We start from the raw sequence: 26396 nt of genomic DNA, 5'->3' as shown, positions 1-26396 counted from the left end.
CTAGAAGTGGCATCAGTAAGCCAAAGGCATTCCCTGTTTAATTTTTAAGTCTTTTGATTTGTTGCAAAACTGGACTAACAGAAGGGTGTACCAGTTTATCATTGTCCCATAGAAGAATGAGTGTTCATTTCCATACAACTTTCCTTCAATCTTGCTGACATTTATTAATCTGGTAAGAAAACAAGGTGTCTCACTTTTGGTTTAATTTTCATCCCTCAGTTAATTGAGAGAGGAAATTATTTTTTTCTTATATTTCGGGGGATTCATATTTCGGACTTTTGGGGTGTGAACTGCCTGTTCATGTCCCTTGTCTGTGTTTTCCCATCTGGGGTACTAGACTTCTCTACCTCTAAGGACACATAATTCAATTTGACTTTCTTTTTTCCTGTCACCTCATTTTGGATCTATAGAGCCACTTAAATATAATTATTTTGCTTAATCTAACCTAAACTCCTTCCCTTATCTACCCTGCACCCCCACATTTACAACGTGTAGTCTCAACGTTTTGTTTTACTCACCCAGAATAAGAAACGGTGAATTTGCAACTAGGATCACAAATGGCACCCCAATGTCCAACATCAGGCCAAAACCGCTCACCACTGCCAAGGCCGCAGAAATCACTCCAAAGGTTGCAGCTCACATTTTGTTGCATACACAGTCACTCTTGTATATTTGGAGAGAAAAATCATGGGATCTGTGGTGGTAGCTTCTATACGGAAATTCCATCGGTTTATAGCATTCTCGACTTGGACACCTGGTCAGAAAGCTCTTGGGCAATCATTCCCATACCTGTCTACTGGAGACCTTTAACTCCCAGGCACCATCCCAGACCAAGTGGGAAAAAGGAGAGAGGGAACAGAGAAGTTATCTGTGCTTTTGCCAGACTTCCTGGGTGATTCTTCTGCAGCTGAGCAAGCACTACTCCCCACTGACTGGTAGCTGAGAACCACAAAGATGCACTAAAGCACTCCCGATGGTTAATTCCTCTCTGCTCTTCAAAGGGTGTCAATGGAATACAACAGCAAAGGGAGGGCAAGCTGTAGCAGAGAAAGTACCCATACCCAGTGCTCTTTTCACCCAACCCTTGACCCCAGCTAGCCATAGATGCAATCCTAAATAGCTCCTGTATTTCAGAGCCAGGTTCAATATGCATTGTGCTTAGCAAAATGTAGAAAGACTCCTCCTAAAACATTTTCAGGATTCTTGTCTACTGCTGAAGTGGGCTCTAGAAAAGTTGCTACTAATTGCAAAAGAGTTGGAAATGTAGTCCATTTTGAGTAACAAAGACGTGCCTGTTTCCCAGAAATGAGAATATATAGACAGCATTTTAAAGTATGGATTCGGTACTTGACCTACCCAACAACCACAACATGACATTTTTTAAAAAGATTATTTATTTATTTATTTATTTATTTATTTATTTATTTATTTGTCAGAGAGACAGTGAGAGAGCCAGGGAGCACAAGCAGGGGGCATGGCAGGCAGAGGGAGAGGGAGAAGCAGGGAGCCTGACGCTGGACTCGATCCCACAACCCTGGGATCATGATCTGAGCCAAAGGCGACACTTAACCGCTGAGCCACCCAGGGGCCCTCCACATTACATTTAAAAATATTGACAACAATCTCTGGTTTTATACCTCACTTGTTTGTTAACTGCTTCAAAACAAATGACTGATATTCGTCTCTAGATATTTTTAGGAAGAGAGAGAAACGAAGTTTGGATTGAAAACTAGGAGTCCACTATGGAAATGGAAGCACTGATTCTAACACAGCAAGAACACGACTAAAGACCTTTTACTGTTGTAACAATAAAGTAGCTAAACTTTCTTATTATGAAAAAAAGGTCTACGCCATGGTTGTATTTCACTTTTTTTCAGCCCACCGGCGCTAGGAGTTAAATTCAGGGCCCCAAATCAACCACACACGCAAAATTCCAGAGCAAAAGTAAGTTGCTTTGTTAGAATAAAATTTGACTATAATGAATACTTTCTTCAAACACTACTGGCTTATAGCAGTTTAAAAGAAGAAAGTAACAAAGATGAACTCTGAAATCAGAAAGATTAAGGAGAATAAAAGTTACATATGACATTTATTTCCATTTCTTCTCTCAAGTTTCCGGATTTTTTGGTGTGAATTTTTCAGATGGGGGAGTATGACTTTACTTTGACTAGTTGCTCAGTTGACTTTCTCTCAATGACCTTTATTTTAATGTTCAATAGGCAATGGAAGAAAAGATTTGAAAGTGGAACACTGTAGGAGTTTGGTGAATACACTCGCAGATATTCCAGTCCCCCAGAAGGATTTTGCTTTAAGCAGTTTATCAGAATGACCTAGGAGAGTCTTAGAACCTTAGATTTCCTGGAACCTAGCTATGCAGATCCTGATTCAGTAGGTTTGTAGTGAAGCTGCTGAGTCTCTGTGTCTAAAACTTTCCTCATACGATTGCAGTGCTCAGGCCGATTTGGGCATCACTGGCAGCAAAATGGCCAATCTTCTGAATTTTTTATTCACTTAGCAGAGAAGGGCTAAATTAGAAATTACTGCCCTTAGAAAACAATCTGTATGTTTGGTGAGGGTTACCTTCCTTGAAAGGTAATGATGTCTCCCACGAGTAAACAATAATTTAGAGTGTGTTTGAGAAGGGAAAGATTTTCCCCAGATTGTTTCAGAAACTGATCTAATATTTGGGGTAAGTTTTGTCATTTCCAGAATGTTAGACAATTCTGAAATAGTCTAGAAGCTCAATATACCACTACTTGCTGTAGAATAAGGTTTAAATTAGAGCATAAACTTGAAAAAGTCTTACTATTGTTCACATGACTTCACTACAAGACAATAAACATAGAACCCTAAAATGTGTTCAAGTAAGGGTTCTGGGGGCGCCCGGGTGGCTCAGTCGTTCAGCGTCTGCCTTCGGCTCAGGTCATGATCCCAGGGCCCTGGGATCGAGCCCCACATCGGGCTCCCTGCTCCGCGGGAAGCCTGCTTCTCCCTCGCCCACTCCCCCTGCTTGTGTTCCCTCTCTCGCTGTGTCTCTCTCTGTCAAATAAAGAAAGAAAGAAAAATCTTTCTTAAAAAAAAATACGGGTTCTGTGTGAGGCAAATGCATGCATGCAAAGAATAACCTTCATACGTAAGTATCTGACACAAGCAGGATAGGCAATGGCTTAGGGACTGTCTAGGAGGCCCCGCCCAGAACAGAGAGAAGAGATTCTCAGTGATAACAGAGGGGTAGGTGTGGGAGATGTCCAAGGAACTTACAAACACATTCTTGGGGGAATTAGTTTTATTTGCGAGCCCAGAGAAGGCTTGAAATTGAATTGAATCATCGAACTGAACCATCATGGCAGCATCTGTACCTTAAGAATTTTCCTGCTCCCTTTCCTCTTCTCCCTGGGCATGCTCCAACCCAGGAGGCACCTTAGCAAGATGGAAAGTAGGGAGAGACGTGATAGAAGAGGGCTGGTGAGTCCCCTTTTTCCCCATTAAGGACTATCCCGCGCAGCCTGCTCTGGCTAAGAGTGCTGGGGGGAAACTTAGCTTCAAACCCAGTTACCCCTCTTGATTATTACATGGACACTGGCATTTTAATTCTGAATGGAGCGTTTTGTCTTACCTAAGAATGACCACAAAAGTCACAGGACCTGCCTGAGTTTTCGGGCGACAGAGGAAGAACTTGCTCGACCTACAAAACTTAAAGGGAACAAAGGGAGACCAAAATAAAGTTGCTGTATGTTTATACCTCATGAGTCCCATGTGTTCAGTATGTTGGTTACATCCACATAATGTCTTCAAAGAGACATAAATATAAATCATTTTCTAATTGCCTTTGGTATAAGATTTTCTGTATTACTGTCCATAATCATCTGTTGTTGTTTTTTTTTAAGATTTTATTTATTTATTTGCAGAGAGAGACACAGCGAGAGAGGGAACACAAGCAGGGGGAGTGGGAGAGGGAGAAGCAGGCCTCCCGCGGAGCAGGGAGCCCGATGCGGGGCTCGATCCCGGGACCCTGGGATCACGACCCGAGCCGCAGGCAGACGCCCAACGACTGAGCCACCCGGGCGCCCCTGTCCATAATCATTTGTGAAGAGAAGCAAGAATTGATATAAACTTGTATCTTCAGAACCAACTATCTAGTTGAAAACTCTAGTTGAAAACTTTCTCTAGTAGAAAACTTGTACCAAACCAGTTGTTGGTACCTTGTAGATTCCACACTAGTTTAACATTTTTTTTTTACTCTACCGACTTTAACAAGACTGAATTTTGTCTTTTCCCCTCCCCATTCTTCCTCCCTCTCTCCCTCCCTCCTACCCTTCCTCTTTAGTATTTTGGTTTGTTTGCTTTCTAGGGGATGTGGTCTTTCTTTCCAGAATAACAAAGTTGTGAGATAGTTTATTGACTCCAGAGAAGTACCCACTGTGGTTAACTCCCTTTACCTCCTGGGGCCTCATTTTTCTCTACCTTAAAATCTAGAGAGTTAAATGATATCATTTGTTCGAAACCAACCTACGCATGAGAATCAACTAGAGAAGTTTTTGAAATATAGATTTCCTAACTGAACCCACAGAGACTTCATTCAATAGGGCAGGGCCTCAGAATATGTGGGTTTAGAGATCTCTCTGTGACTGCTGAGAATCACTGGAATGATATAATCTGTGGGGTTCTCTCTACACCTCAATTCTTTTGTTTTGCTGATATTTTTCATATTTTGGTTGTCTGATCACAAGAGCCCAAGTCAACCCTAATGCCTAGATAACAATTTTTAAGCGCTTAACAAGGTAAACCCCACATCAGAACAATGAAGATACCTAAGTCAGTTAAATTAGAGATTAAATTTTTATATACTTAGAAGTGCTAGTTCAAGCTTATAACAGAAATAAGGACTTGTTTAGTTCTATCAGCATATCTGCCTCCAAATGGAATAATTAGTCATAATTGGCACAATATGTAAGATAAAAAACATACGCCAAATCAAACAAAACTGGCCACAATTTCTTTTTTTTTTTTTTGAAGATTTTATTTATTTATTTGACAGAGAGAGAGCGCACAAGCAGGGGGAGTGGCGGGCAGAGGGAGAGGGAGAAGCAGGCTCCCTGCTGAGCAAGGAGCCAGATGTGGGGCTCGATCCCAAGACCCTGAGATCGTGACCTGAGCTGAAGGTAGCCACTTAACCGACTGAGCCACCCAGGCGTCCCTGGCCACAATTTCTTTATGTCTTTTTACTATTCTCTCTGATTGCACCCTATGGCTAATCGGGAAAAAAGTTTAAATAATAAGAGTTTAGTGCTGGACGTCAGCAAAACCTGGAGTAGGAATTTCCCAAGTCTCATCACCCCTCCCAAGCCCCAGAAATATAGAAAAAGAAGCATATATTTTCAGAATTCTGTGAACTCTGAAAAATAGTCAAAAGCTTACAACAACCAAGCAAGTGTTGAATAAAAGAAAAGGTGGGGGAGCACTTCAAACTAGTAGGAAGGTTTTATAGTGAATTTACATGCCCTGTCCCTCTCCCTCTCCAGTGTGGTAGAAGTCATAAAGTGGCAGATGTGTTAAAGCGGCCACAGGCTCAAGGTGGCCACAGCATTAAGGCAGTGGCAGTCTTAAAGCCGTAACAGCTCATGTCACCAGTATGGAACCAATTCCCTGTTTCTGGAGGAAGCAGAGCAGATCGTATTCCTAAAACATTTTATGTCTGTTCTAACATGTTTGGGGGCTACCTGAAGGACTGATGCGAAGCACTCCTCTGTTTTGTCTAACTCAACTCAGGTTGAGAAAATTGGAAATGCCACAGGTTGAGTTAACAAACCTCAAGTGCATAGAGCAAAAGGTTACAGCTCAAAAATACAAAAGACCGCCGGTGGCTAAAGATGAGTAGCATTTCTCTGGGAATTTAGGACAGTAAAAAGCACTCAGGTATACTGGGGAATTTCGAAAGTTACTCAGGGCAAGATGTATGCTCAGAAAAAACCTGAGAAGACCCTAAGCTTTCACCTAGGGCTGATCCCTAGGCACAGTGTAAGCCTTGCTAAGTGCTGAAGGAGGGTCCAGGCATAGAACCACTTTGCAAAAAGTGGGAGAGCTCCTGGCATCCAAGGAAGTCTATGTCAAGACACTAGCTAAGGCGCCTGGGTGGCTCAGATGGTTAAGCATCTGCCTTCGGCTCAGGTCATGATCCCGGGGTCCTGGGATTGAGTCCCGCATCGGGCTCCCTGCTCCTTGGGAGCCTGCTTCTCCCTCTGCTTCTCTCTCTCTCTCTCTCTCTCCCTCTCTCTCTCTCCCTCTGTCTCTCATGAATAAATAAATTTAAAAAAAAGACACTAGCTAAACACAAGCTAAGGTACAGAAACTTCAGTGACTACAAAAACAAGAATTACAGTCTTTACAATAATAGTTTGAGGAAATCACTAAGAAAATGGACTACTGCAGACTTAAATAAACACATTAAAAAACAACAGAAAACTCTAGGGAAGGGGGAATCTGATTTCCAGTTACTACCTCATGACAGCCAAATGCCCAGTTTTCAACAACAACGACAACAGCAAAAATCACAAGGTACACAAAGAAAGAGGAAAGTGGCTCAAAATATGTTTGAAACAAAATAAATCAACAGAAATAATCCTTGAGTAAAGACAAAGATAGGACTTAACTAAACAAACACTATAAACACTGTTCTACATATGCTGACAGAGCTAAAGGAGAGCACTGATAAGGAAATTAAAAAAATAATGTTTAAATTTATAATAATAAATTAAAATAATGTTATGCTTAACATTTATTTATTTGAGAGAGAGCAAGAGAGTGAGTGGGGGGAAGGGCAGAGGGAGAGAATCTTCAAGCAGACTCCACATTGAGCACAGAGCCCGCTGTGGAGCTCAATTTCACCACCCATGAGATCATGACCTGAGCTGAAACCAAGAGTCAGACACTTAACCAACTGAGCCACTCAGGCGCCACCCTATTTGTGTGTTTTTGAAGTTAAGCTGGTATCAATTTAATGTAGATTGTTTAAAATTTAGAATTATATGAATCTCCATGGTAAGAAAATCTCACAAAGTCATTGCCAAAGGAAATGACAAGAGAATCAAACAGCTCACTAGAAAAATGGAAACTAAATATTCAAGAGGCATAATGGATGAAATGAGGGACAAAAAGCTATAAGATACACAGAATGCAAAGAGCCAAATAGCAGAAGTCTTTTCTTGTCAGCAGTTACTTTAAATATAAATGTACTAAAGTCTCCAGTCAAAACGTAGAGATTGACAAAATGGATAAAATAACATGATTCAACCCTCTGCTGTCTACAAGAGACTCACTTTAGATCCAAAGACATAAACAAATGGAAAGTTAAAGGATGGAGAAAGATGTTTCATACGAATAGTAACCAAAGGACAGCAGGGGTGGATATACTAATATGAGACAAAAGAGATTTTATTTTAAAAATGGTTAAAAGAGACAAAGAAGGACATTATATATTGATAAAAAGGCCAATTCATCAAGAAGATAGAAAAACTACAAACATACATGCGCCACCAATAGAGACCCAGAATACATGAAGCAAATATTGACAGACTTGTAGAGAGAAATAGGTAGCTCTACAGTAATAGTTGGAGAATTCAGTATACCATTTTCTTTTTTTTTTTAAGATTTTATTTATTTATTGAGAGAGAGAATGAGAGAGAGAGAACATGAGAAGGGGAGGGTCAGAGAGAGAAGCAGACTCCCCGCCGAGCAGGGAGCCTGACGCGGGACTCGATCCTGGAACTCCAGGATCACGACCTGAGCCAAAGGCAGCCACCCAACCAACTGAGCCACCCACGTGCCCCAGTATACCATTTTCAATAATAAATAAAACACCTAGGCAGATAATCTATAAGGAAACATAAGAAATGGACAACACTATAAATCAGTTAGACCTTACAGAGATATATAGAACACTCAACCCAATGATAGCAGAATTCTCAAGTGCACGTGAAACATCCTCTGGAATAGATCATATGTTAGGTTACAAAATATGTCTGAAAGTGTAAAAATATTGAAATTACACAAAGTATCTTTTCAACCAGCAATGGAATGAAGCTCCAAATCAATAATAGAGGGAAAACTGGATAATTCAAAATATATGGAAATTAAACAACTAATGGGCCAAAGAATAAATCACACAGGAAACTAGAAAATACTTAGCAACAAATGAAAAGAAATACACAGTATACCATATCATAATTTACTGGATGTAGCAACACCAGTGCTCACAGATAAATTTATACTACATTAAAAAAAGAAAAAAGATCTTAAATCACCTTATGGTGATTTCTAGACATTCTGTAGAAATAGAAACAAAACAAAACCCAAAGCTAACAGAAGGAAGGAAATGAAAAGATTAGAACAGAGAAAAATAAAACTGGAATAGAAAAACAAAGGAGAACGAACAAAAGTAAAAGTTGGTTATTTAAAAAAATCAACAAATTGACAAACTTTTATCTAGAGTGACGAAGAAAAAGAAGATCCAAATAACTAAATCAGATATGAAAGTGAAGGCATTACTACTGATTTTAGAGAAATAGAAAGGATTATAAAAAATACTATAAACGACTTACACCAACAAATTAGATAACCTAGATGAAATGCACAAATTTCTAGAAACACACAAAAGACCTAAACTGACTCAAGATGAAATAGAAAATCTCAACAGACATGTAAGAAGGAAAAAGATTGAATCGGTAATCAAAAACCTCCCGACAAAGAAAAGTCCAAGACCAAATCATTTCACTGGTGAATTTTACTAAACACGTAAAGAAGAATTAACACCAATCCTTCTCAAATCCTTCCAAAAAATTGAAAAGGAAGGAACACTTCCTAACTCATTCTATGAGGCCACATTACACTAATACCAATGCAAGACAAAGACTACAAGAAGACTACAGATCAACATCTCTTATGACTATGGATGCAGATATCCGTAATAAAATTCTAGCGAACCCAATTCAATAGAACATTAAGAGGATTATACATCATGACCAAGTGGGATTTATCGCAGCGATGCAAGAGTGGTTCAACATGGGAAAATCAATCAGTGTAATACACCACACTAATAGAGTAAAGGATAAAAAGCACATGATCTTCTCAATAGATGCAGAAAAGGCATTTGACAAGATCTAATACCCATTTATGATAAAAAAAAAAAAACCTCAAGAAGCAAGGAATAGAAATGAACTTCCTCAAAATGATAGGGGCATTTATGAAAACTGCAGAGCTAACATTATAGTCAATAGTGAAAGATTGAAAGAGTTCCCTCTAAAGTCGGGAACAAGATAAAGGTGCCATTTTCACCAATGGCATTCAACACTGAAGTAGAAGTGCTAGCCAGAGCAATGAGATAAGAAATAGAAATAAAAGGAATTCAAACTGGAAATGAAGAAGGTAACTATTCCTTTTTACATGATTACATGATCCTATATCTGAAAATTCCAAAGAATCCACAATCAAACTAATAGAGTTAATAAACAAATTGAGCAAAGCTGCAAGATACAAGATCAACACACAAAAATCAGTTGTTTCTATTTGTGTGCAATCAACAATCCATAAATGAAATGAAGAAAGCAATTCCATTTAAATAGTGTCTAAAATAATAAAATATTTAGAAATAAATTTAAACAAGGAAGTGAAAGACTAAAAATTACAAAAATTTGGTAAAGAAACTAAAGAAGACCTAAATTAATGGAAAGAAATCCTTAGTTCATGGGGAGGAGGACAGTATTGTTAAAATGTCAATCACACCTAAAACAACCTATAGATTCAACACACTCTTTCTTACAAAATTCCAATTGGCCTTTTTTCTTCAGAAATGGAAAACCCAACCCTCAACTTCCTACGGAATTGCAAGGATCCTTGGATAATCCAAACTAATCCTGAAAAAGAAGAAAAGAACTGGAGGACTCTGATTTCCACAACAAAGCTACAGCAATCAAAAGAGTGTGGTACTAGCAAATCAACAGACTTGTAGGCTAATGGAATAGAATTGAGAGTCCAGAAATAAACCCATACATCTACAGCCAATTGATTTTTGACAAGGATGCCAAATCCAACCAACTTGGAAAGAACAGTCTCTTCAACACATGGTACTTGGACAACTGGATTTCCATATGTGCAAGAATGAATTCCATATGTGAGTAGAATGACCTCTACTCACACCGTATACAAAAATGAACTAAAAGCTGATCAAGGGCGCCTGGGTGGCTCAGTTGGTTAAGCGACTGCCTTCGGCTCAGGTCATGATCCTGGAGTCCCAAGATCGAGTCCTGCATCCGGCTCCCTGCTCAACAGGGAGTCTGCTTCTCCCTCTGACCCTCCCCCCTCTCATGTGCTCTCTCTCTCTCATTCTCTCTCTCTTTCAAATAAATAAATAAATCTTTAAAAAAATAAAAAAAATAAAAGCTGATCAACAACTTAAATATAAGAGCTAAAACCATGAAACTCTTAGAAGGAAACACAGGGAAAATGTGCATGACCTTGGACTTGTCAATGGATTCATAGATGTAACACCAAAAGCATAAGTAGCAAAAAGAAAATGATAAAAGACAAATTGGATTTCATCAAAATTAAAAAATCCTGTGCATTAAAGACATTATCAAAAAAGTGAAGAGACAGTACATGGAAGTGGGAGGAAATATTTACAAGTCATGTATTTTTTTTTTTTTTGAGAAAGAGAGAAAGAGAAAGATAGCAAGAGCATGAGCAGGGGAGAGGGGCGGGTGGGGGGAAGAGAAAATCTTAAGTAGGCTCCACACCCAGCACTGAGCCTGACGAGGGGCTCGATCTCACAACCCTGAGATCATGAGCTGAGCTGAAACCAAGAGTTGGGACGCTCAACCAACTGAGCCACCCAGGCACCCCTAGAAATCATATCTCTGATAAGGGTTTAATATCCAAAATACACAAAGTACTCATCAACAACAGGACTCAACAACCGAAAGACAAATAACCCAATTAAAAAATGGGCAAAGGACTTGCATAGACATCTCTCCAAGGAAGATAGGCAAATGGCCAATAAATGCATGAAAAGATACTGAACATCATCAGTAATTAGGGAATTGTAAATCAAGCCACACTTTGCCACTACTAAGATGGCTATAATCAATAAAACAAAAAGTAACAAGTGTTGGTGAGGATGTGCAGTAATTGGAACCCTTATACATTGCTGGTAGGATATAAAATGGGGTAGCCTCTGTGGCAAGCAGTTTGGCCGTTCTTCAAGGAATTATCATACAACTCACCAATTCAACTCTTAGGTATATACTGAAAGGAATTGAAAACAGGAGCTCAAACAAATATTTGTCCACCAGCATTATTTACAATAGCCAAAAGGTGGAAACATTGCAAGTGCCCATCAACAGACAAGTGGATAAACAGTGCTGTTTATACACGATGAAATATTAGTCAGTCATAAAAAGGAATGAAGTTTTGATGCAAGCCACGTCATAGCTGAACCTTGAAAACATTGTGCTAAGTGAAATGAGCCAGTTACAAAAGAACATATATTGTATGATTCCACTTATATGAAATCTCTAGAACAGGCAAATTCATAGGGATAGAAAGTAGATGAAGGTTAACCGGGACTGGGGCCGTGGAGGGTTACTGCCTAATGCTTATACAAATTCTGTTTGGGGTGATGGAACATGTTTAGAAACAGATAGTTGTGACGGTTGCACGTTGAATCTAATTCAACGGCTGACAGTGTGAATCTGATTAATGCCACTGAAAAATGATTGAAATGACATATTTTATATCTTTTATATGTATTTCATCGCACGCAAATAATTTTTAAAAAGAGTTAAACAACCAGTAAAGCTGTTTTACCTGTAGCATGATGCAACTGCAAATAATATGATTAGCACGTATGCCAAGTGCAACAAAGGGATCACGTTCATAGAAGTTGCTTCAAATTCTAGTTGTCTGGAAAGTGACATGAAATAGACCACCTGCCACAAAAATATACCCAAGTAAATAACTTTTCACTCCAATATCTGTGTGTGTTACAAACACTACTGAAACACTATAGCTTATTCATTGAAACAACAGGTTAAAATTTAGTAAAAGATCAAAATATGTGAACTATGACTTTAGAATAAAGAAGGCAACATAGATATGCTTCTTCCCGCAAATCCCTGCCATGCTTTCCAAAGTTTCTTGCAAAAACCTGAAGTTTGAAACTCCTGACTATACAAAATCTGAGTTCTGTATGAGACCGTGAAGTCATTAACAGCCACAGAAAAGTGTCACTTTTTCTAAATTTTATTAGGTTGTTATCTTTTACTATTTTAATTGCATTGATATTTCAGAAAGATCTAGCATTCAAAGGCTTTTTCCAGTAGTTGTCTCACTCTGACCAGGCTTATTCACAAGTACTAGTAGGCTTGCTGGCCCAACGTTACCGAATAGTTAGCATGTGCCTGGCACTATGCGATCACTTACTCGGAAAATGCTAAGCTAGTTCTCTTTTCAAAAACAGCATGGAACTTCTGCTTAAAGGTTTTTTTTTTTTTAATTTTATTTTTTATTTCAGTGAAGTCCAAACAAGTTTTAGGGGGCTCCCCCAAACAGCAGAGACTAACTAAAAGTAGGAATTTCAAAGTCATTTGACTAGGAAACCTGATGGTCAATGTCTGTATGGAACAGACCTACCTTGAGGATGTTGGATTTGTGTTTTCCACCAGAACATTACTAAAGATTTAAGATTTGTGGCATCCTTTGATGTGTGAGATTAAGGACTCTGGATTAAGTACCAAATAGAGTAGAGCACTCCCAGCTTCAAGCCAAGGACTCCCTCAATCAGGGAGTGCTACTGCTATGATCCTTGGAAGGAGTGTCCTTATTCCTCCCACCTTCTCCTGGCCTCCCTATCAAGCCCAGCCACCAGGTACCTGGATCTTCTTCAGGGCCAGACTCGTTTCGATGTTGCTAAATTGGTCCAGGAAATGGATCAACCACATCTTGCTAAGCCCGTTGATCTCTCCATCCTCAGTCTTCAGGTAGTACAGAAGTCACATGGCTTTGGCCTTCACGAGTAACTGGTTCCTTCCCGTCCTCTTGCCTAAAAGGGTTCCTCCAATGGTGCCGGCCATGTAGATGGGCTGACCTGTTTGGTTGAAGATTGGGAAGGTGAGGTGTCTCAGGTCGAGGTTCTTGTTCATCTGCCAGGCAGCCAGGAGTGGGTTGGAGGGCACGCAGAGGCCCTGGTTCTTAGCGCACACCTGACTGTAGCGGATCTGGGTTCCGTTTTCCTCTGTCACATACAGATCCTGTACCACGTCCTTCAGTTTACCAATTTCCTCTAGGATTTCTTGTTCTAGCAGTGAGGCCGTGTTGGAGACTGCCAGAATACAGGCGAAATTGACTTCGGTGCTCTTCCTGGAGATGGAGAAGTGGTAAGAGTCCTTGCCGGTAACATGTCCCTGCACAAAGCGCCGCTCAGCTTTGGCCGGGCTCCCTATGGGGGTGTACTTCTCCTCGAGGTTTTCTTCTAAATCCTTGGGCCAGGGGCGCCTGGGTGGCTCAGTTGGTTAAGCGATTGCCTTCGGCTCAGGTCATGATCCTGGAGTCCCGGGATCGAGTCTCACATCAGGCTCCCTGCTCAGCAGGGAGTCTGCTTCTCCCTCTGACCCTCCCCCCCTCATGTGCTCTCTCTCTCATTCTCTCTCTCAAATAAATTTAAAAACAATCTAAAAATAAAAAAAAATAAATAAATCCTTGGGGCAGTAAATCGAGGTAGTGCCCAGAGCAGCCGTCAGCAGCATGGGTGCCAGCAGGGAGATCCAGGGGTGCGAGCCCACCTCCCACCCCAGCCTTCCGAAGGCGTGGGAGAGGGGCGCCTCTAGGCAGTCGGTGTGGCAGCGGGGTCTCTCCGACAACTGACTTTCTGACCGGGGAGCCGGCAGACTTGAACGTCCCCGCACTGACACCGACTGGGATTGGGACGCTCAAGGGACTGCATGCTCTGCCGGGAAGCCCAGTTCAGCTCCGGTTCCTGCCTCGCCTCCGCCTCGCCTCCGCCTCGGGCCAGGCCTCTGGCACCACCCGTGGAGGGACTAAGGCTCACTTTCAGCAAGGAAAAGCAACGTTCTCAAACTGGACAGCTGATGAGACTGCAGCTACTTGGGGGAGAAACGGCTTCCTGGAGAAATTCTACCGGAGTCTGTTTGACTTCTGGCGGTTCACGCCGGGAGCCTGGAGGCGTGGTTGGGGATCACGTGGTTTTTTTTTTTTTTTTTTTTTAGGATTTTTATTCATTTATTTGTGAGGGGGAGAGAGAGAGAGCACAAGCAGGGGGAGCAGTAGAGGGAGAGGGAGAAGCAGGCTCCTCACTGAGCAAGGAGCCCGATGTGGGACTCGATCGCAGGACACTGGGATCATGACCTGAGCCGAAGGCAGATGCTTAACGGCTGAGCCACCTAGGCGACCCAGGGATCACGTGTTTTGACCCATAGCCTCACTAGCCCCAAATTTGTCTGGGGCATGCCTGTGCCCTCGGGAGTCTAGTTAACACAGAAACACTTCCTAAAGGTGAGTAAGAGGCGTGCCTGTTCTACAAGACTTACATTTTATTGGGGGAATTTGGTTTGTCCACACACACACATGTCCTAACCTTTCTGGGATCATCCAGTAACACAGTTATTGGCTAAGGTGAACCTGGTACACTTACTTTATTATTTTTATTAACTACAAGCTAAAATAGACATTCGCCTTGTAAAAGGTTAGAAGTCAAGATGTAGAATGAGAAGTGAGTGTTTATCTTTGGTCTGTTCCACAGTTCCCAGGATGGAGGGACCCCTGTGTTCATGTCACCTTTTTTATGAAAGTCCTCACCTACCTTTTAACATGCAGGAACTGAAAGGCAGGTGGTGAGCGGTTCCTAGAGTTAGGAGAATTGCTTGCCATGTTTTCCATAGTTGGCAGTCACCTAGCATTAATTGTGATTGCGTTTTTCTGTGGGGAGTTATGGCATTTTACCGAAATCTCCAGATTGTAAGAATACCAAGGCCAAGAGTTTAAGGAAGATACCTTTAACAGTATTTTAAAGGAGAAAGTAATAAGAGATACTGTTAAGTTGGCTTTACAGAAAGTCATTGCTTAAGAGTGACATTAATAACCACAAGATGGCACACAGTTTCTATTGAATTTTTAAAATTTTTAAAATTTTTTTATTTTTTAAAGATTCTATTTATTTTTTGCCAGAGAGAGAGAGCGAGAGAGGGAACACAAGCAGGGGGAGCTGCAGAGGGAGAAGGAGAAGCAGGCTTCCCGCTGAGCAGGGAGCCTGACATGGGGCTCGATCCCAAGAGCCTGGGATCATGACCTGAGCCGAAGGCAGACGCTTAAGGACTGAGCCACCCACCCCGTTTTGTATTTTTAAAAAAGGTAGGGTAAATGGGACCGAGGATTCCTTTTCTCCTTTATCTGCATGTTGCAAGTCCTAGTTATAGCTACATCTGGAGTTTATCCTTGGTGTGCTATAAATCTAGAGGCACCTGTATCACATTTAAATGGAGGAACTGATCTGGGAATTCCATTTGTTAAACCATATTAACATTATGGAGAGAAATGGCTCAGCTGGTTTCCTAAACATTTAGGATGTAATGTTAGAGGGAGGGTGTTCACAAGTATTCTGTAATGTGCAAAACCAAACACAGGGCCTCTTACTGCCCATCTTTATGGTATTTCTTTAGCACAGCATCAGCGTGTTTTTTTTTTTTTATTCTCAAAACACAACATTCAAAACAAAATTTCTACAATTGCTCATAAATCAGCCACTGTGAAGTACTAAATTCTATAGGAAAATATGTACCTCAAGGTTTGCTTTTATCGAGTTTTTTCATTCTAGTTCATTGATTCTAGATTACATAATTTTGCTAATCTAGTTATCTAGATTACTAATGTTTGTGTGGGTTTAGAATGTCAATAAAAAATACCACTAATACTTGTTCCCCACCGGTTTTACTGTATTATTCCATAAAAGGAATTTGGCACTTTTAAAATGAGCTCATCTGCCCTATTTGAGTCGTGACACCCTTTCTATTGGTTTCAGAGCTCTAGACTAATCCAAGTGCAGCTATAACATGGCCTAGAAGTCACATGTCCTAAGGGACAAGTCTCTGAAGTTTCTTCCTTTCAATTCAGACAACCCTCTGGCCTTAATGTGAGAATGGTGTCTACTTTGTCAGGATAGGATTCTCCATACTTTATAAAATACCTTCTGGATGAGAAGGGGGTGGGTATTGGGAATTCAAGAATACAGTTTAGAACTTAAAATTTTATCTAGTATACTTCTTACCCTTCTTCAGTCTAGATAAAATGAAGCAGGCAAAGCATTACCTTTTCTTTTCTCTTACACGTTGATTCCATTTTCTTCTGTTCCCCAGTCCCTTCTCAAGCCTGTCCAATTTTTTTTCTCTTCCCCCTGTTTCTCCTTTTCTAAGTCCCATTCTCTCAGGTTAGCCAAACTGACTTTGGCATAAATAAAGGGCAGTTGCCCGTTATTTTTTTATTTCTTATTTAAAAATTTATTTGCCATTTTTATTTATAGGATGCTTCTCTTTTAAGTCTGTATTTTAGTTACTTGATAATCTGTTTCCCACACTTGAGTATGAGCTCCTCAGACACAAGGACTGCATCTTGTTCATCCCTGTGTTTGATACTCAGAGGACACTCTAATGTTAGTCATAACTGAGGTGGTCCTGCTTGTCTTTCCACAGCTCTAGAAATGATATAATTCAAATACGGCAGACATAAGGGCTGAAATATATTCTGTGGATCCCGTAGGGACTGCCCAGATGCCTGTGTTGTAACTGAGACAGCAGGTATTTTTTTGCATCTTTTCACCTGCCCTATCTTAAGCTTTTTTCCTTTTCCTTTCTGGAATTAAAACAGTATAGCCATTCGTCCTAACTCGCATAATAATCTGTCACAGAGCGTAATGAAGTCACTCGGTTTTCCTTTTCTAGATTGAAATCTAAAGATTTAATAAAACGATTGGCCATTGAGAAGAGGCTCTAAAATTGAAATATGAATAATTAAGAAAGAAACTGAAGAAAGGACAGCAGCAAGAATTGATCATGAATGTAGTGATGGGGAAGAAACTTTTTTTTTTTTTTTGAGAGACAGAATGAGAGGGAGAAGGAGCAGAAGAAGAGGGAGAGAGAATCCCAAGTACGCTCCATGCCCGGTGCAGAGCCTGACTTGGGACTCCATCTCACAACCCTGAGATCATGACCTGAACCGAAATCAAGAGTAGACACTTACCTGGCTGAGTTACCCAGGTCCCCAATGAATCGTGGCTCCCAGTATTTATGACTTTTCATAGTTCCCTCCCACATTGACTCTGGGTTTAGCCATGTGACTTACTTGGTTCAGTGGGACATTAGCAACTGTGACACAAGCAGAAGGTTGATAAGTACTTGTGCATTTGGGGTTTGACTTCTTGGAAGCAAGAGAACTCAGGTTTTTATGGGCTTGGGGTTCGCAGTGCTGCTGGTAAAACTCTTCGAAGTAGTTACTTTATCATTGACCTTCATTAAATTCCTTTTTATATAATAAGGTGAATTTCTCATTTTTTATACTATAGCGATGCCCAAAAACATGGCTCAGGAAATAGCAGAAGACAAGCTAGAGAATGCTTGAGAGAAAGAAAAATTAAGATTTCCTTAAAGGAATTGTTGGAATTTGGGAGAGCACATTAGACAGAACAGGAAAGCGGAGATCTTGAAGGCCACGCTCAACGTACAGAAAGGGAAACACAGCAACAGTAACCAGACTTGACAGCTGACTGTGTAGGACTTTAAAGGGGGAGGGGGTAATTAAAAATTAATAGGTTAGAGAGAGTGACTAGAGTCTTAAAAAATGAAACAGAGGAAACCAGACTAATGCTCCCAGAGGGAGCACAAATCCACGGGATACCTGAGTAACTGCAGGTGCCCTTGGGGATGTTCCCTTGAAGAACGGGAGAGCTAGTCACAGTGGTTACAAAAAATCTGAGTAGACTTTTAAGTCTAGAACGTGGGCAATTAGATTAGACTCTTTCGCATATTATTAAGTCGGTCTCAAAGTGATGAAGTTATTTAGGGAAAGATTTTCGTATCTCCTGAGCCCTAGGGGACCAAGAATTTCTAGAGTTAAATCTTCTCAAAAGAGAAGCACAGGTAAGAGGAGAAATGCGACAAGGAACCAGGGGCGACGAAAGTGATTGACCCTGGACTTGAAGTCCACTGGGAGAGTATGAATTTATCCAATGGAGGTGAAGGTGAAGGTGGGCAAGATTCGGTAAGCAGTGGGTAATTGGATCATTCAGTAACTCCTTGGCTTTATACTTCTGTCTTATGGGAGCCTTCCCAAAACAAAACTAGAAGACTATGTTAGCAAACCAAATGTCTGAGCCTTAAATCAAGGGGAAATAGTAAAGGGAGAGCACTCAGTGCCACCAAACAGGGCTGCTTACAGGTTTTTTGAGAAGGAAAGGGATCACTCTGAGGGGCAGGATAACATTTCTAAAACTAAGGGAACCTTCTTAAAAAGAGTAGAGCAAATGCAGCCCGGAGGAGCGGGTAGTCTATGTCCTGGATCTCCACCACAGAAAGCAATGTGAGAAAGGGAAGATCTCCTGCCTCCCACTGAAGTGAAGTAAGTTCTTAAGAGTAGAGAAAAATCCAAAAGCTGAAAAAGATTAGTTTTGGTGGGGAGAGAACATGGCAGAAGTATTGATCCTTGCTAGACCCCAAGGGGCATAGACTTTAGGAGCATGAATAACAGCTTCTGTTCAGGAATCTACTGAGGGTGACTCTACCGCTGAAATGGATATGGGGACCTCAGCGGAAAGTGACCCTAAGACACAAGTTCTAGGGCCCACATAAGTTCTGCTCAAACAGGACTAGACAGAATCCACACTCAACCCAGGAGTACATGGTCTACACGGCCAGTGGAAATTAAGCGGTTTTGGATATTTTTCAAGAAATGATGGCATCCTGGTTAAAAGTATGGACGGACTTTGAGGCTAATGTGCCTGGGTTCACATCCCAGCTCTACCTCTTACTACCTGTGTGATTGTGGGCAAGTTACTTAACCTCTCTCTGTCACATTTTCCACTTGTCAAATGGAGAAGATAATACCTTGCTATTGGGGTTCTTAGGATTAAATTATTGAATACACGTGAAATTATTTAAAACATGAAATTCAGTAAGGACTATTATTATTAGAAATATTTTCACCACTGAGTGGGATTTTTTGTTTGTTTTAGTTTTGTACCTTTATGAAGGTAAGGAAAGTTTGCTACAAAGTTGCTTTTTCATGATGGAGTTAAATTTTTATCAAATCATGTGAGTTAATCTATTGGGAAGAACCTATGGAGTCTCTCCTTCATCTATGTATGTGGCAAATGGTATTATTGTTTTTTAATCTTGGGAAAAAAATGCTTGAAAACCCTAAATGTCAGAATATAATGCAGGTTCCATCTGCTAACTTTTATATAGCAATACTGCACTCATGTTGAGGTGAGATTGGCCTCTAATTTTCTTTTATGGTCCAATTTGGTTAACAAGCCTTATAAGGGTAATTTTCTCTCTTTTTCTATTCTCTGCAAAAGTTTATATAAGATAGAAATAACCTGTTTCTTTTCCCCCCTCTTTTTCTTTATTTTATTTTATTTTTCCACCATGATAAGTGTACTCTTTAATCCCCACCACCTGTTTCACCCACCCCCCCCTCCCCACTGGTAACCATCAGTTTATTCTCATAGTTAAGACTCTCTTTCTTGGTTTGTCTCTCTCTCTCTCTCTCTCTTTTTTTCCTTTGCTGGTTTCTTTTGTTTCTAAAATTCTACCTGTGAGTGAAATCATATGGTATTTGTATCTCTCTGACTGACTTATTTTGCTTTGCTTAACATTATACTCTCTAGCTCCATCCATGCCGTTGCAAATGGCGAGATTTCATTCCTTTTTATAACTGAATAATATTCCATTGTGTGTGTGTGTGTGTGTGTGTGTGTGTGTGTGTGTACACTCATACCACTTCTTTATCCATTCATCTGTTGATGGACATTGGGCTGCTTCCGTATTTTGGCTATTGTAAATAATGCTGCAGTAAACATAGGAATGCATGTATCCTTTTGAATTAGTGCTTTTGTGTTTTGAGGGAAATACCCAGTAGTACAATTACTGGATCAAAGGGTAGTTCTGTTGTTTCACCGTTGATTATGATGTTGACTGTGGATTTTTCATATGAGTTCTTTATTATGTTGAGGTATAGTCCCTGTAGACCTACTTAACAGAGAGTTTTTATCATGCATGGATGTTGTACTTTGTTGAATGGGTTTTCTGCATCTATTGAAATGATCATATGGTTTTTATCCTTTCTCTCAGTGATGTGACATATCATGTTGATTGTTCTGGGACTGTTGAACCACCCTTGCATCCTGGGAATAAATCCCACTCGATTGTGGTGTATGATTTTTTTATTAACATACTGTTGGATTCAGTTTGCTAATATTTTGTTGAGGACTTTTGCATGAGAGATACTGGCCTGTGTTCTCTTTTTTGTAGTGTCTTTGTCTGGTTTTGGTATCAGGGTGATATTGGCCTCATCAGAATGAATTTGGAAGTTTTCCTTCCCTTTCTATTTTTTTGAAATATTTGAGAGGAATAGGTATTAACTCTTTTTTACATGTTCGGTAGAATTTGCCTGTGAAGCTGTCTGGTCCTGGACTTTTATTTTTTGGGAGTTTTTTGATTATTGATTCAATTTCACTGCTGGTAATTGGTCTGTTCAAATTAACTATTTCTTCTTGTTTTACTTTTCATAATTTATATGTTTCTAGGAATTTATCTATTTCTTCTAGATTGTTGAATTTGTTGGCATATAGGTTTTCATAATACTCTGTTGAAAATATTTGTATTTCTGTGGTGTTGGTTGTAATTTCTCCCCTTTCATTAGTGATTTTGTTTATTTGGGTTCTCTCTCTCTCTTTCTTCTTTTCTTTCTTTCTTTTTTTTTTTTTTTGATGAGTCTGGCTAGAGGTTTTTCAATTTTGTTGATCTTTTCAAAGAATCAGCTGCTGGTTTCATTGACCTGTTCTTTTGTTTTTTAGTTTCTATATCATTTATTTCTATTCTAATTTTTATTATTTCCTTCCTTTTGCTGTGTTTGAATGTTGTTTGGTCTTATTTTTCTAGCTCCTTTAGGTAAAAGTTAGATTGTTTATTTGAGATTTTTTTCTTGTTCCTTGGGGCAGGCCTGTATTGCTATAACCTTGCCTCTTAGAACCACTTTTGCTGCATCCCAAAGATTTTGGACCATTGTGTTTTGATTTTCACTCGTTTCTATGAAATTTTTTATTTCTTCTTTCATTTCTTTGGTTGACCCATTCATTGTTTAGTAGCGTGTAATTTGACCTCCATGTATCTGTGCTCTTTCCAGACTTTTTCTTGTGGTTAGTTTCTAGTTTCATAACATTGTGGTCAGAAAAGATGCATGGTCTGACTTCGATTTTTTTGAATTTGTTGAGACGTGTTTTGTGGCCTAATATGTGATCTCTTCTGGAGAATGTTCCCTGTGCACTTGAAAAGAAGGTGGTATTCTTGCTGTTTTAGGATGGAATGTTCTGAATGTCTGTTAAATCCATGTGCTTCAGTGTGTCGTTCAAAGCCACTGTTTCCTTGTTGATGTTGTGCTTGGATTATCCATCCATCGATGTATGTGGGGTGTTAAAGTCCCCTACTATTATTGTATTACTATCAGTTATTTCCTTTATGTTTTTTATTAACTGACTTATGGATCTGAGTGCAAAAATATTTACAATTGTTATATCCTCTTGTTGGACTGTCCCCTTTATTATACAGTGTCTTTCTTTGTCTCTTGTTACAATCTTTGTTTTAAAGTCTGTTTTGTCTGATTTAAGTATTACTACCCAGCTTTCTTTTGACTTCCATTTTCATGATAAATATTTCTCCATCCCCTCACTTTGAATCTGCAGTGTTTTTTCGTCTGAATTGAGTCTCTTCTAGGTAGCATACAGATGGGTCTCTGTCACCCTATGTGATTTCATTGGAGCCTTTCGTCCATTTACATTCAAAGTAAATATTGATAGATCTCCGTATCGATTGCCATTTTGTTACTTGTTTTGTGGTTGTTTCAATAGATTTTCTTTGATCTTTTCCTCTCTTGCTTGTTGGCTTTCTTTCGTGATATTCTTGGATTCCTTTCTCTTTATTCTTTGCGTATCTATTAGTGGTTTTTGATTTGTGGTTCTCGTTAGGTTTGTATATAACATCTCCTGTATATAGCAGTCTATATTAAGTTGATGGTCGCTTAAGTTAAAACCCATTCTTTTCTCCTCTCCTTCCACATTTTAGGTATGTGGTGTCATATTTTCCATCCTTTCATTTTATGAATCCCTTGACTGATTTGTACAGAAATATTTATTTTTACTGCTTTTGTGTTTTTTTGCTTTTCATATTCTCCCTTATGGTCTTTCCCCTCTACTCAAAAAGTCCCCTTTAATATTTCTTGCAGGGCTGGTTTAGTGGCCATGAACTCCTTTAGTTTTTATTTGTCTGGGAAACTCCGTTTGTTTGTTTGTTTGTTTTAAAGTAGGCTCCACACCCAGCATGGACTCCAATGAGGGGCTTGAATTCACACCCCTGAGATCAAGACCTGAGCTGAGATCAAGAGTTGGAGGCTTAACTGACCAAGGCAGCCAGGCACACCTGTCTGGGAAACTCTTTATCTGAATGATAGTCTTGCTGGACAGAGTATTCTTAACTGCATATTTTTCCCTCCGGGCTCTTTGAATATATCATGTCACTACCTCTGGCCTGCAAAGTTTCTATTGAAAAGTCTGCTGATGGCCTTATGAGTTTTCCCTAGTAAGTGACTGTCTTCTTTTCTCTTGCTGCTTTTAAAATATTTTCTTTATCTCAGCCTCTTGGGTTGAGTTTTTGGGGCACTCTCTATGCCTCCTGGATCTGGATATCTGTTTCCCTCCCCAAATTCGGGACGTTTTCAGCTATTAATTCTTCAAATAGAATTTCTGCCACCTTTTCTGTTATTCTTCTGAGACCCCTACAATACAAATGTTACTATGCTTGATGGAGTCACTGAGTTCCTTAGGACTGTTCTCAGTTTGCATAATTTTCTTTCTCTCTTTTGCTCACCTTGGTTACTTTCCACTCCTCTGTCTTCCAGGTCATTAATTCATTCCTCTGCTTCATCTAGCCTGCTATTTATTCCACCAAGTATATTTTTAATTTCATTTATTGTCTTGTTGATCTCTGGTTGGTTCTTTTTTATCTGTGTGTTAAGGGGTCTCACTGATGTCCTCCACTCTTTTCTCAAGTCCGGTGAATATCTTTATGGTCGTTAAATCCTCTATCAGAGTTATATCCAGTTCACTTAAGTCTCTTACTGTGGTTTTGCGCTGTCCTTTCATTTGGGAGATATTTCTCTGTCTCCTCATTTTGTCTAACCGTGTCTGTCTCTGTGTGTTAGGAGAATCAGCTGCTTCTCTTGCTCTTAACAATAGTAGCCTTATGAAGAAGAGGTCCTGTAGTGCCTTGCAGTGCAGTGTCCCCTGTTCCCTGGGGCTTCAGGGAGTGTCTCCTCTGTGTTGTGTGTGCTCTGCTGTTGAGGCTTGGCCTCTTTTTCCTTCCGTCCAGTTGTCTGCAGAGGCTCTCTTTGCCTATTGTGGGCAGTGTTTGGTCCCCAACAGTGGTGGGGGTGCATTTTATCAAGGTGTGTAGTGGTCTCCTTGAAAATGAGACCTGCCCCTGGTGCTGCAGGAACTGAGGTCCCGCAAAATGTGCTGGTCTGGAGATGTGGTGGACAGGTGGCCTGGTCTTCTCGGGGAGGGGCCCTGCAGCACTGGGAAGGGCAGATCTGCCCAAGCAAGGGGTTGGGGGCTTGGTGCAAACAAGTTAGGTAGCATGTATTGACACAGCGCTTGTTCCCACAGATGGCCATTGTTTTTTCTGGGGGTTAGGGGGAGGGAAATGGCACCTGCGATTCCATTGTCCCTGGAGGGGTCTTCCCATGATCCTTCTCTCTGTGGGCCACATTCTGATATGAGGAAATCACTCTCCCTCCTGTGTGCCCCATCTGTTTTTCAAACTGTTGGTTCTGGTGCTGCATCTGCATGGGCTGTTTGTTGGCTGTCTCTTTAAGGGTGGGGACTCTGCTTTCTAACACCCTCCAGGCTCCCCAGAGGTGAGCCTGCCAATTTTTAAGAGTCCAGGCTTTAAGTCCCACTAGTTATAAGAACTCATGAAGTTCGGCCTCTCTCTCTTTCAAAGGCAGATGTTTTGGGGATTTGTCCTCCCTGTTTGTGGGCTCTCCAGTGTGCAAGTCTGTTTTGTACCCTTCTCTGCACCACCAGCTCCCTCTCCACCAAGGACGGCCACGGTCCGTTTAGCTCCTACCTTCTTCAATGTGACTTCTTCTCTTTCTTGTGTAAGTCTTGCGTCGTTTTCTGGGTGATTTACATTGCTGTGAGTGTTATCGAGTTGTATCCGTGGGAGGAGGCAAGCTTAGGGCCCTCCTACTCTGCCTTCTTCCCAGCGGACCAGAAACAACCTATTTCTTCAAAGATTGCTAAATCTGTCCTGTGACTTCTCTGGGTCTAGTGCCTTTAAGAGATGGACATTTTTATCAACCAATTCAATTTCTTTGATAGTATCGGGTGAATCAGGTGTTAAATTTCTCCTTCGGCCAACTTGATAATTTTTCTAAAAATGTGTTTGACGTTAATTTTTAAATTGCGGTAATATTTTCAAACATTTTTTTTAAAGTAAAAAAAATCTATTCTTTTTCTGTACTTCTGACCCGTTTTCCATTCTTAATATTAATCTGTGTCTATTCTCTTTTTTCCTTAGGAAGGCTTTTAAAGCTATTTTTTATTTACTACTCTCTTAAGAGAAGCAAGTTTTGATTTTGCAGTTGAACTCTATTTTAAAATGGTTTGATCATTGTTTCTTTAATTTCTACCTTTGCCTTGATTTCCTCCTTCCAACTTTTTAAATTTTTTTCTGACTTAAGTTGACAGCTGAAGTCACGTTGGGTGTAGAGATTACTTAAAAATAAAATCTTAGGGGTGCCTGGGTGGCTCAGTCAGTTAAGCATCTGACTCTTTATTCTGGCTTAGGTCATGATTTTTATAATAAATGCATGTAAAACTATGACTTTTCACTTACGTACTGGATTAATGACCCTATAGGTTTTGATGGGTAGTGTTCTAAAGATAAATTTTCAAAAATTTATTAATTTCCTTAGAATTTATCCTATCTTATGTCATCTTTTTACCAAGCTCTTATCCCTACTTGCTTTTTCTACTTTTATTCTTGCTCCTTTTGTTGGAGTAGCACTTTTTCCTTAATTCTCATGGTTTGCTTTAAAAGTTACTCTTAAATTTTTAACATGTATCTTAGTTTTACATTCCTCCAGCAAGTTCTTTCCTTTTTTTAAGATTGATTTATTTATTTTAGGGGGAGAGAGCACACATACAGTGGGAGGGGCAGAAGGAGAGGAGGGAGAGGGAGAGAAGCAGACTCCTCACTGGGTGGGGAGCCTGACTCCAGGGCTCAGTTTCATGACCCTGAGATCATGACCTGAGCCAAAATCAAGAGTTGAGCGCTTAAGCAACTAAGCCACCCAGGTGCCCCTCTCCAACAAGTTCTAAGGTTAGTTATTAGCTGTTCTCTTCCAAAAGCAGCGGAAATATTTATATTTTTTTATTTCACGTTGAAACACCCTGCTCTCAGCTTTCCTAGTGTTGTTATCTAGAATATTCCGATTTTTACACACGTCCATGAAAATTACTGTCGTTATTTTTTTTCCTTTTAAGATTTATTTATTTTGGGGGCGACGGGGTGGCTCAGTTGTAGGGCATGTGCCTCCAGCTTGGGTCGTGATCCCGGGGTCCTGGGATCGAGCCCCACATTGGGCTCCCTGCTCTGTGGGAAACCTGCTTCTCCCTCTCCCACTCCCCCTGCTTGTGTTCCCTCTCTCGCTGTGTCTCTCTCTGTCAAATGAATGAAATCTTTAAAAAAAAAGATTTATTCATTTTTATTTTAGAGAGAGAGAGAGAATGGGATGGGGAGAGGCAGAGGGAGAGGGAGAGAGAAAATCCTTAAGCAGGCTCCCTGCTGAACATGGAGCCCGATCCCAGGACCCTGAGATCATGACCTGAGCCAAAATCAAGTGTTAGACGCTTAACCAACTGAGCCACCCAGGCACCCCATACTGCGGTTATTTTTTTCGCACTCAATACTCCATTTAGTTTAGCTGTGTTTTTCAAATGAATTTGCTCACCATTGAATCTCCTCCTTCATTCTTTGAATCAGTTTTATGGCTGATGCATACATATT

The 26396-nt window shown here is 40.3% G+C and overlaps 2 protein-coding genes across 2 annotated transcripts in view; both read right to left on the bottom strand.

Moving 5' to 3' along the window:
* LOC114203611 (acyl-CoA-binding domain-containing protein 5-like) overlaps positions 1 to 26396 on the bottom strand; it is a 294339-nt gene that overhangs the window by 243815 nt on the left and 24128 nt on the right. The gene's annotated exons all lie outside the window — the stretch shown is intronic.
* The window catches only part of LOC148163640 (patched domain-containing protein 3-like), a 34726-nt gene that overhangs the window by 5134 nt on the left and 3196 nt on the right, over positions 1 to 26396 (bottom strand). Inside the window, 5 exon segments of the mRNA XM_088025511.1 lie at positions 519 to 661; positions 10102 to 10104; positions 11857 to 11978; positions 12921 to 13486; positions 13921 to 14094. Of these exon segments, the coding sequence (XP_087881637.1) occupies positions 519 to 661; positions 10102 to 10104; positions 11857 to 11978; positions 12921 to 13486; positions 13921 to 14094 (1008 nt within the window).

This window comes from Eumetopias jubatus, unplaced genomic scaffold (genome assembly GCF_037043125.1).
Source record: "Eumetopias jubatus isolate StellerSeaLion01/CBP00866 unplaced genomic scaffold, mEumJub1_p1.0 scaffold_8, whole genome shotgun sequence".
NCBI classification, from domain to species: domain Eukaryota; kingdom Metazoa; phylum Chordata; class Mammalia; order Carnivora; family Otariidae; genus Eumetopias; species Eumetopias jubatus.
The sequence above is the reverse complement of the archived record's forward strand: the minus strand, read 5'-3'. Positions and strand labels throughout refer to the sequence as shown.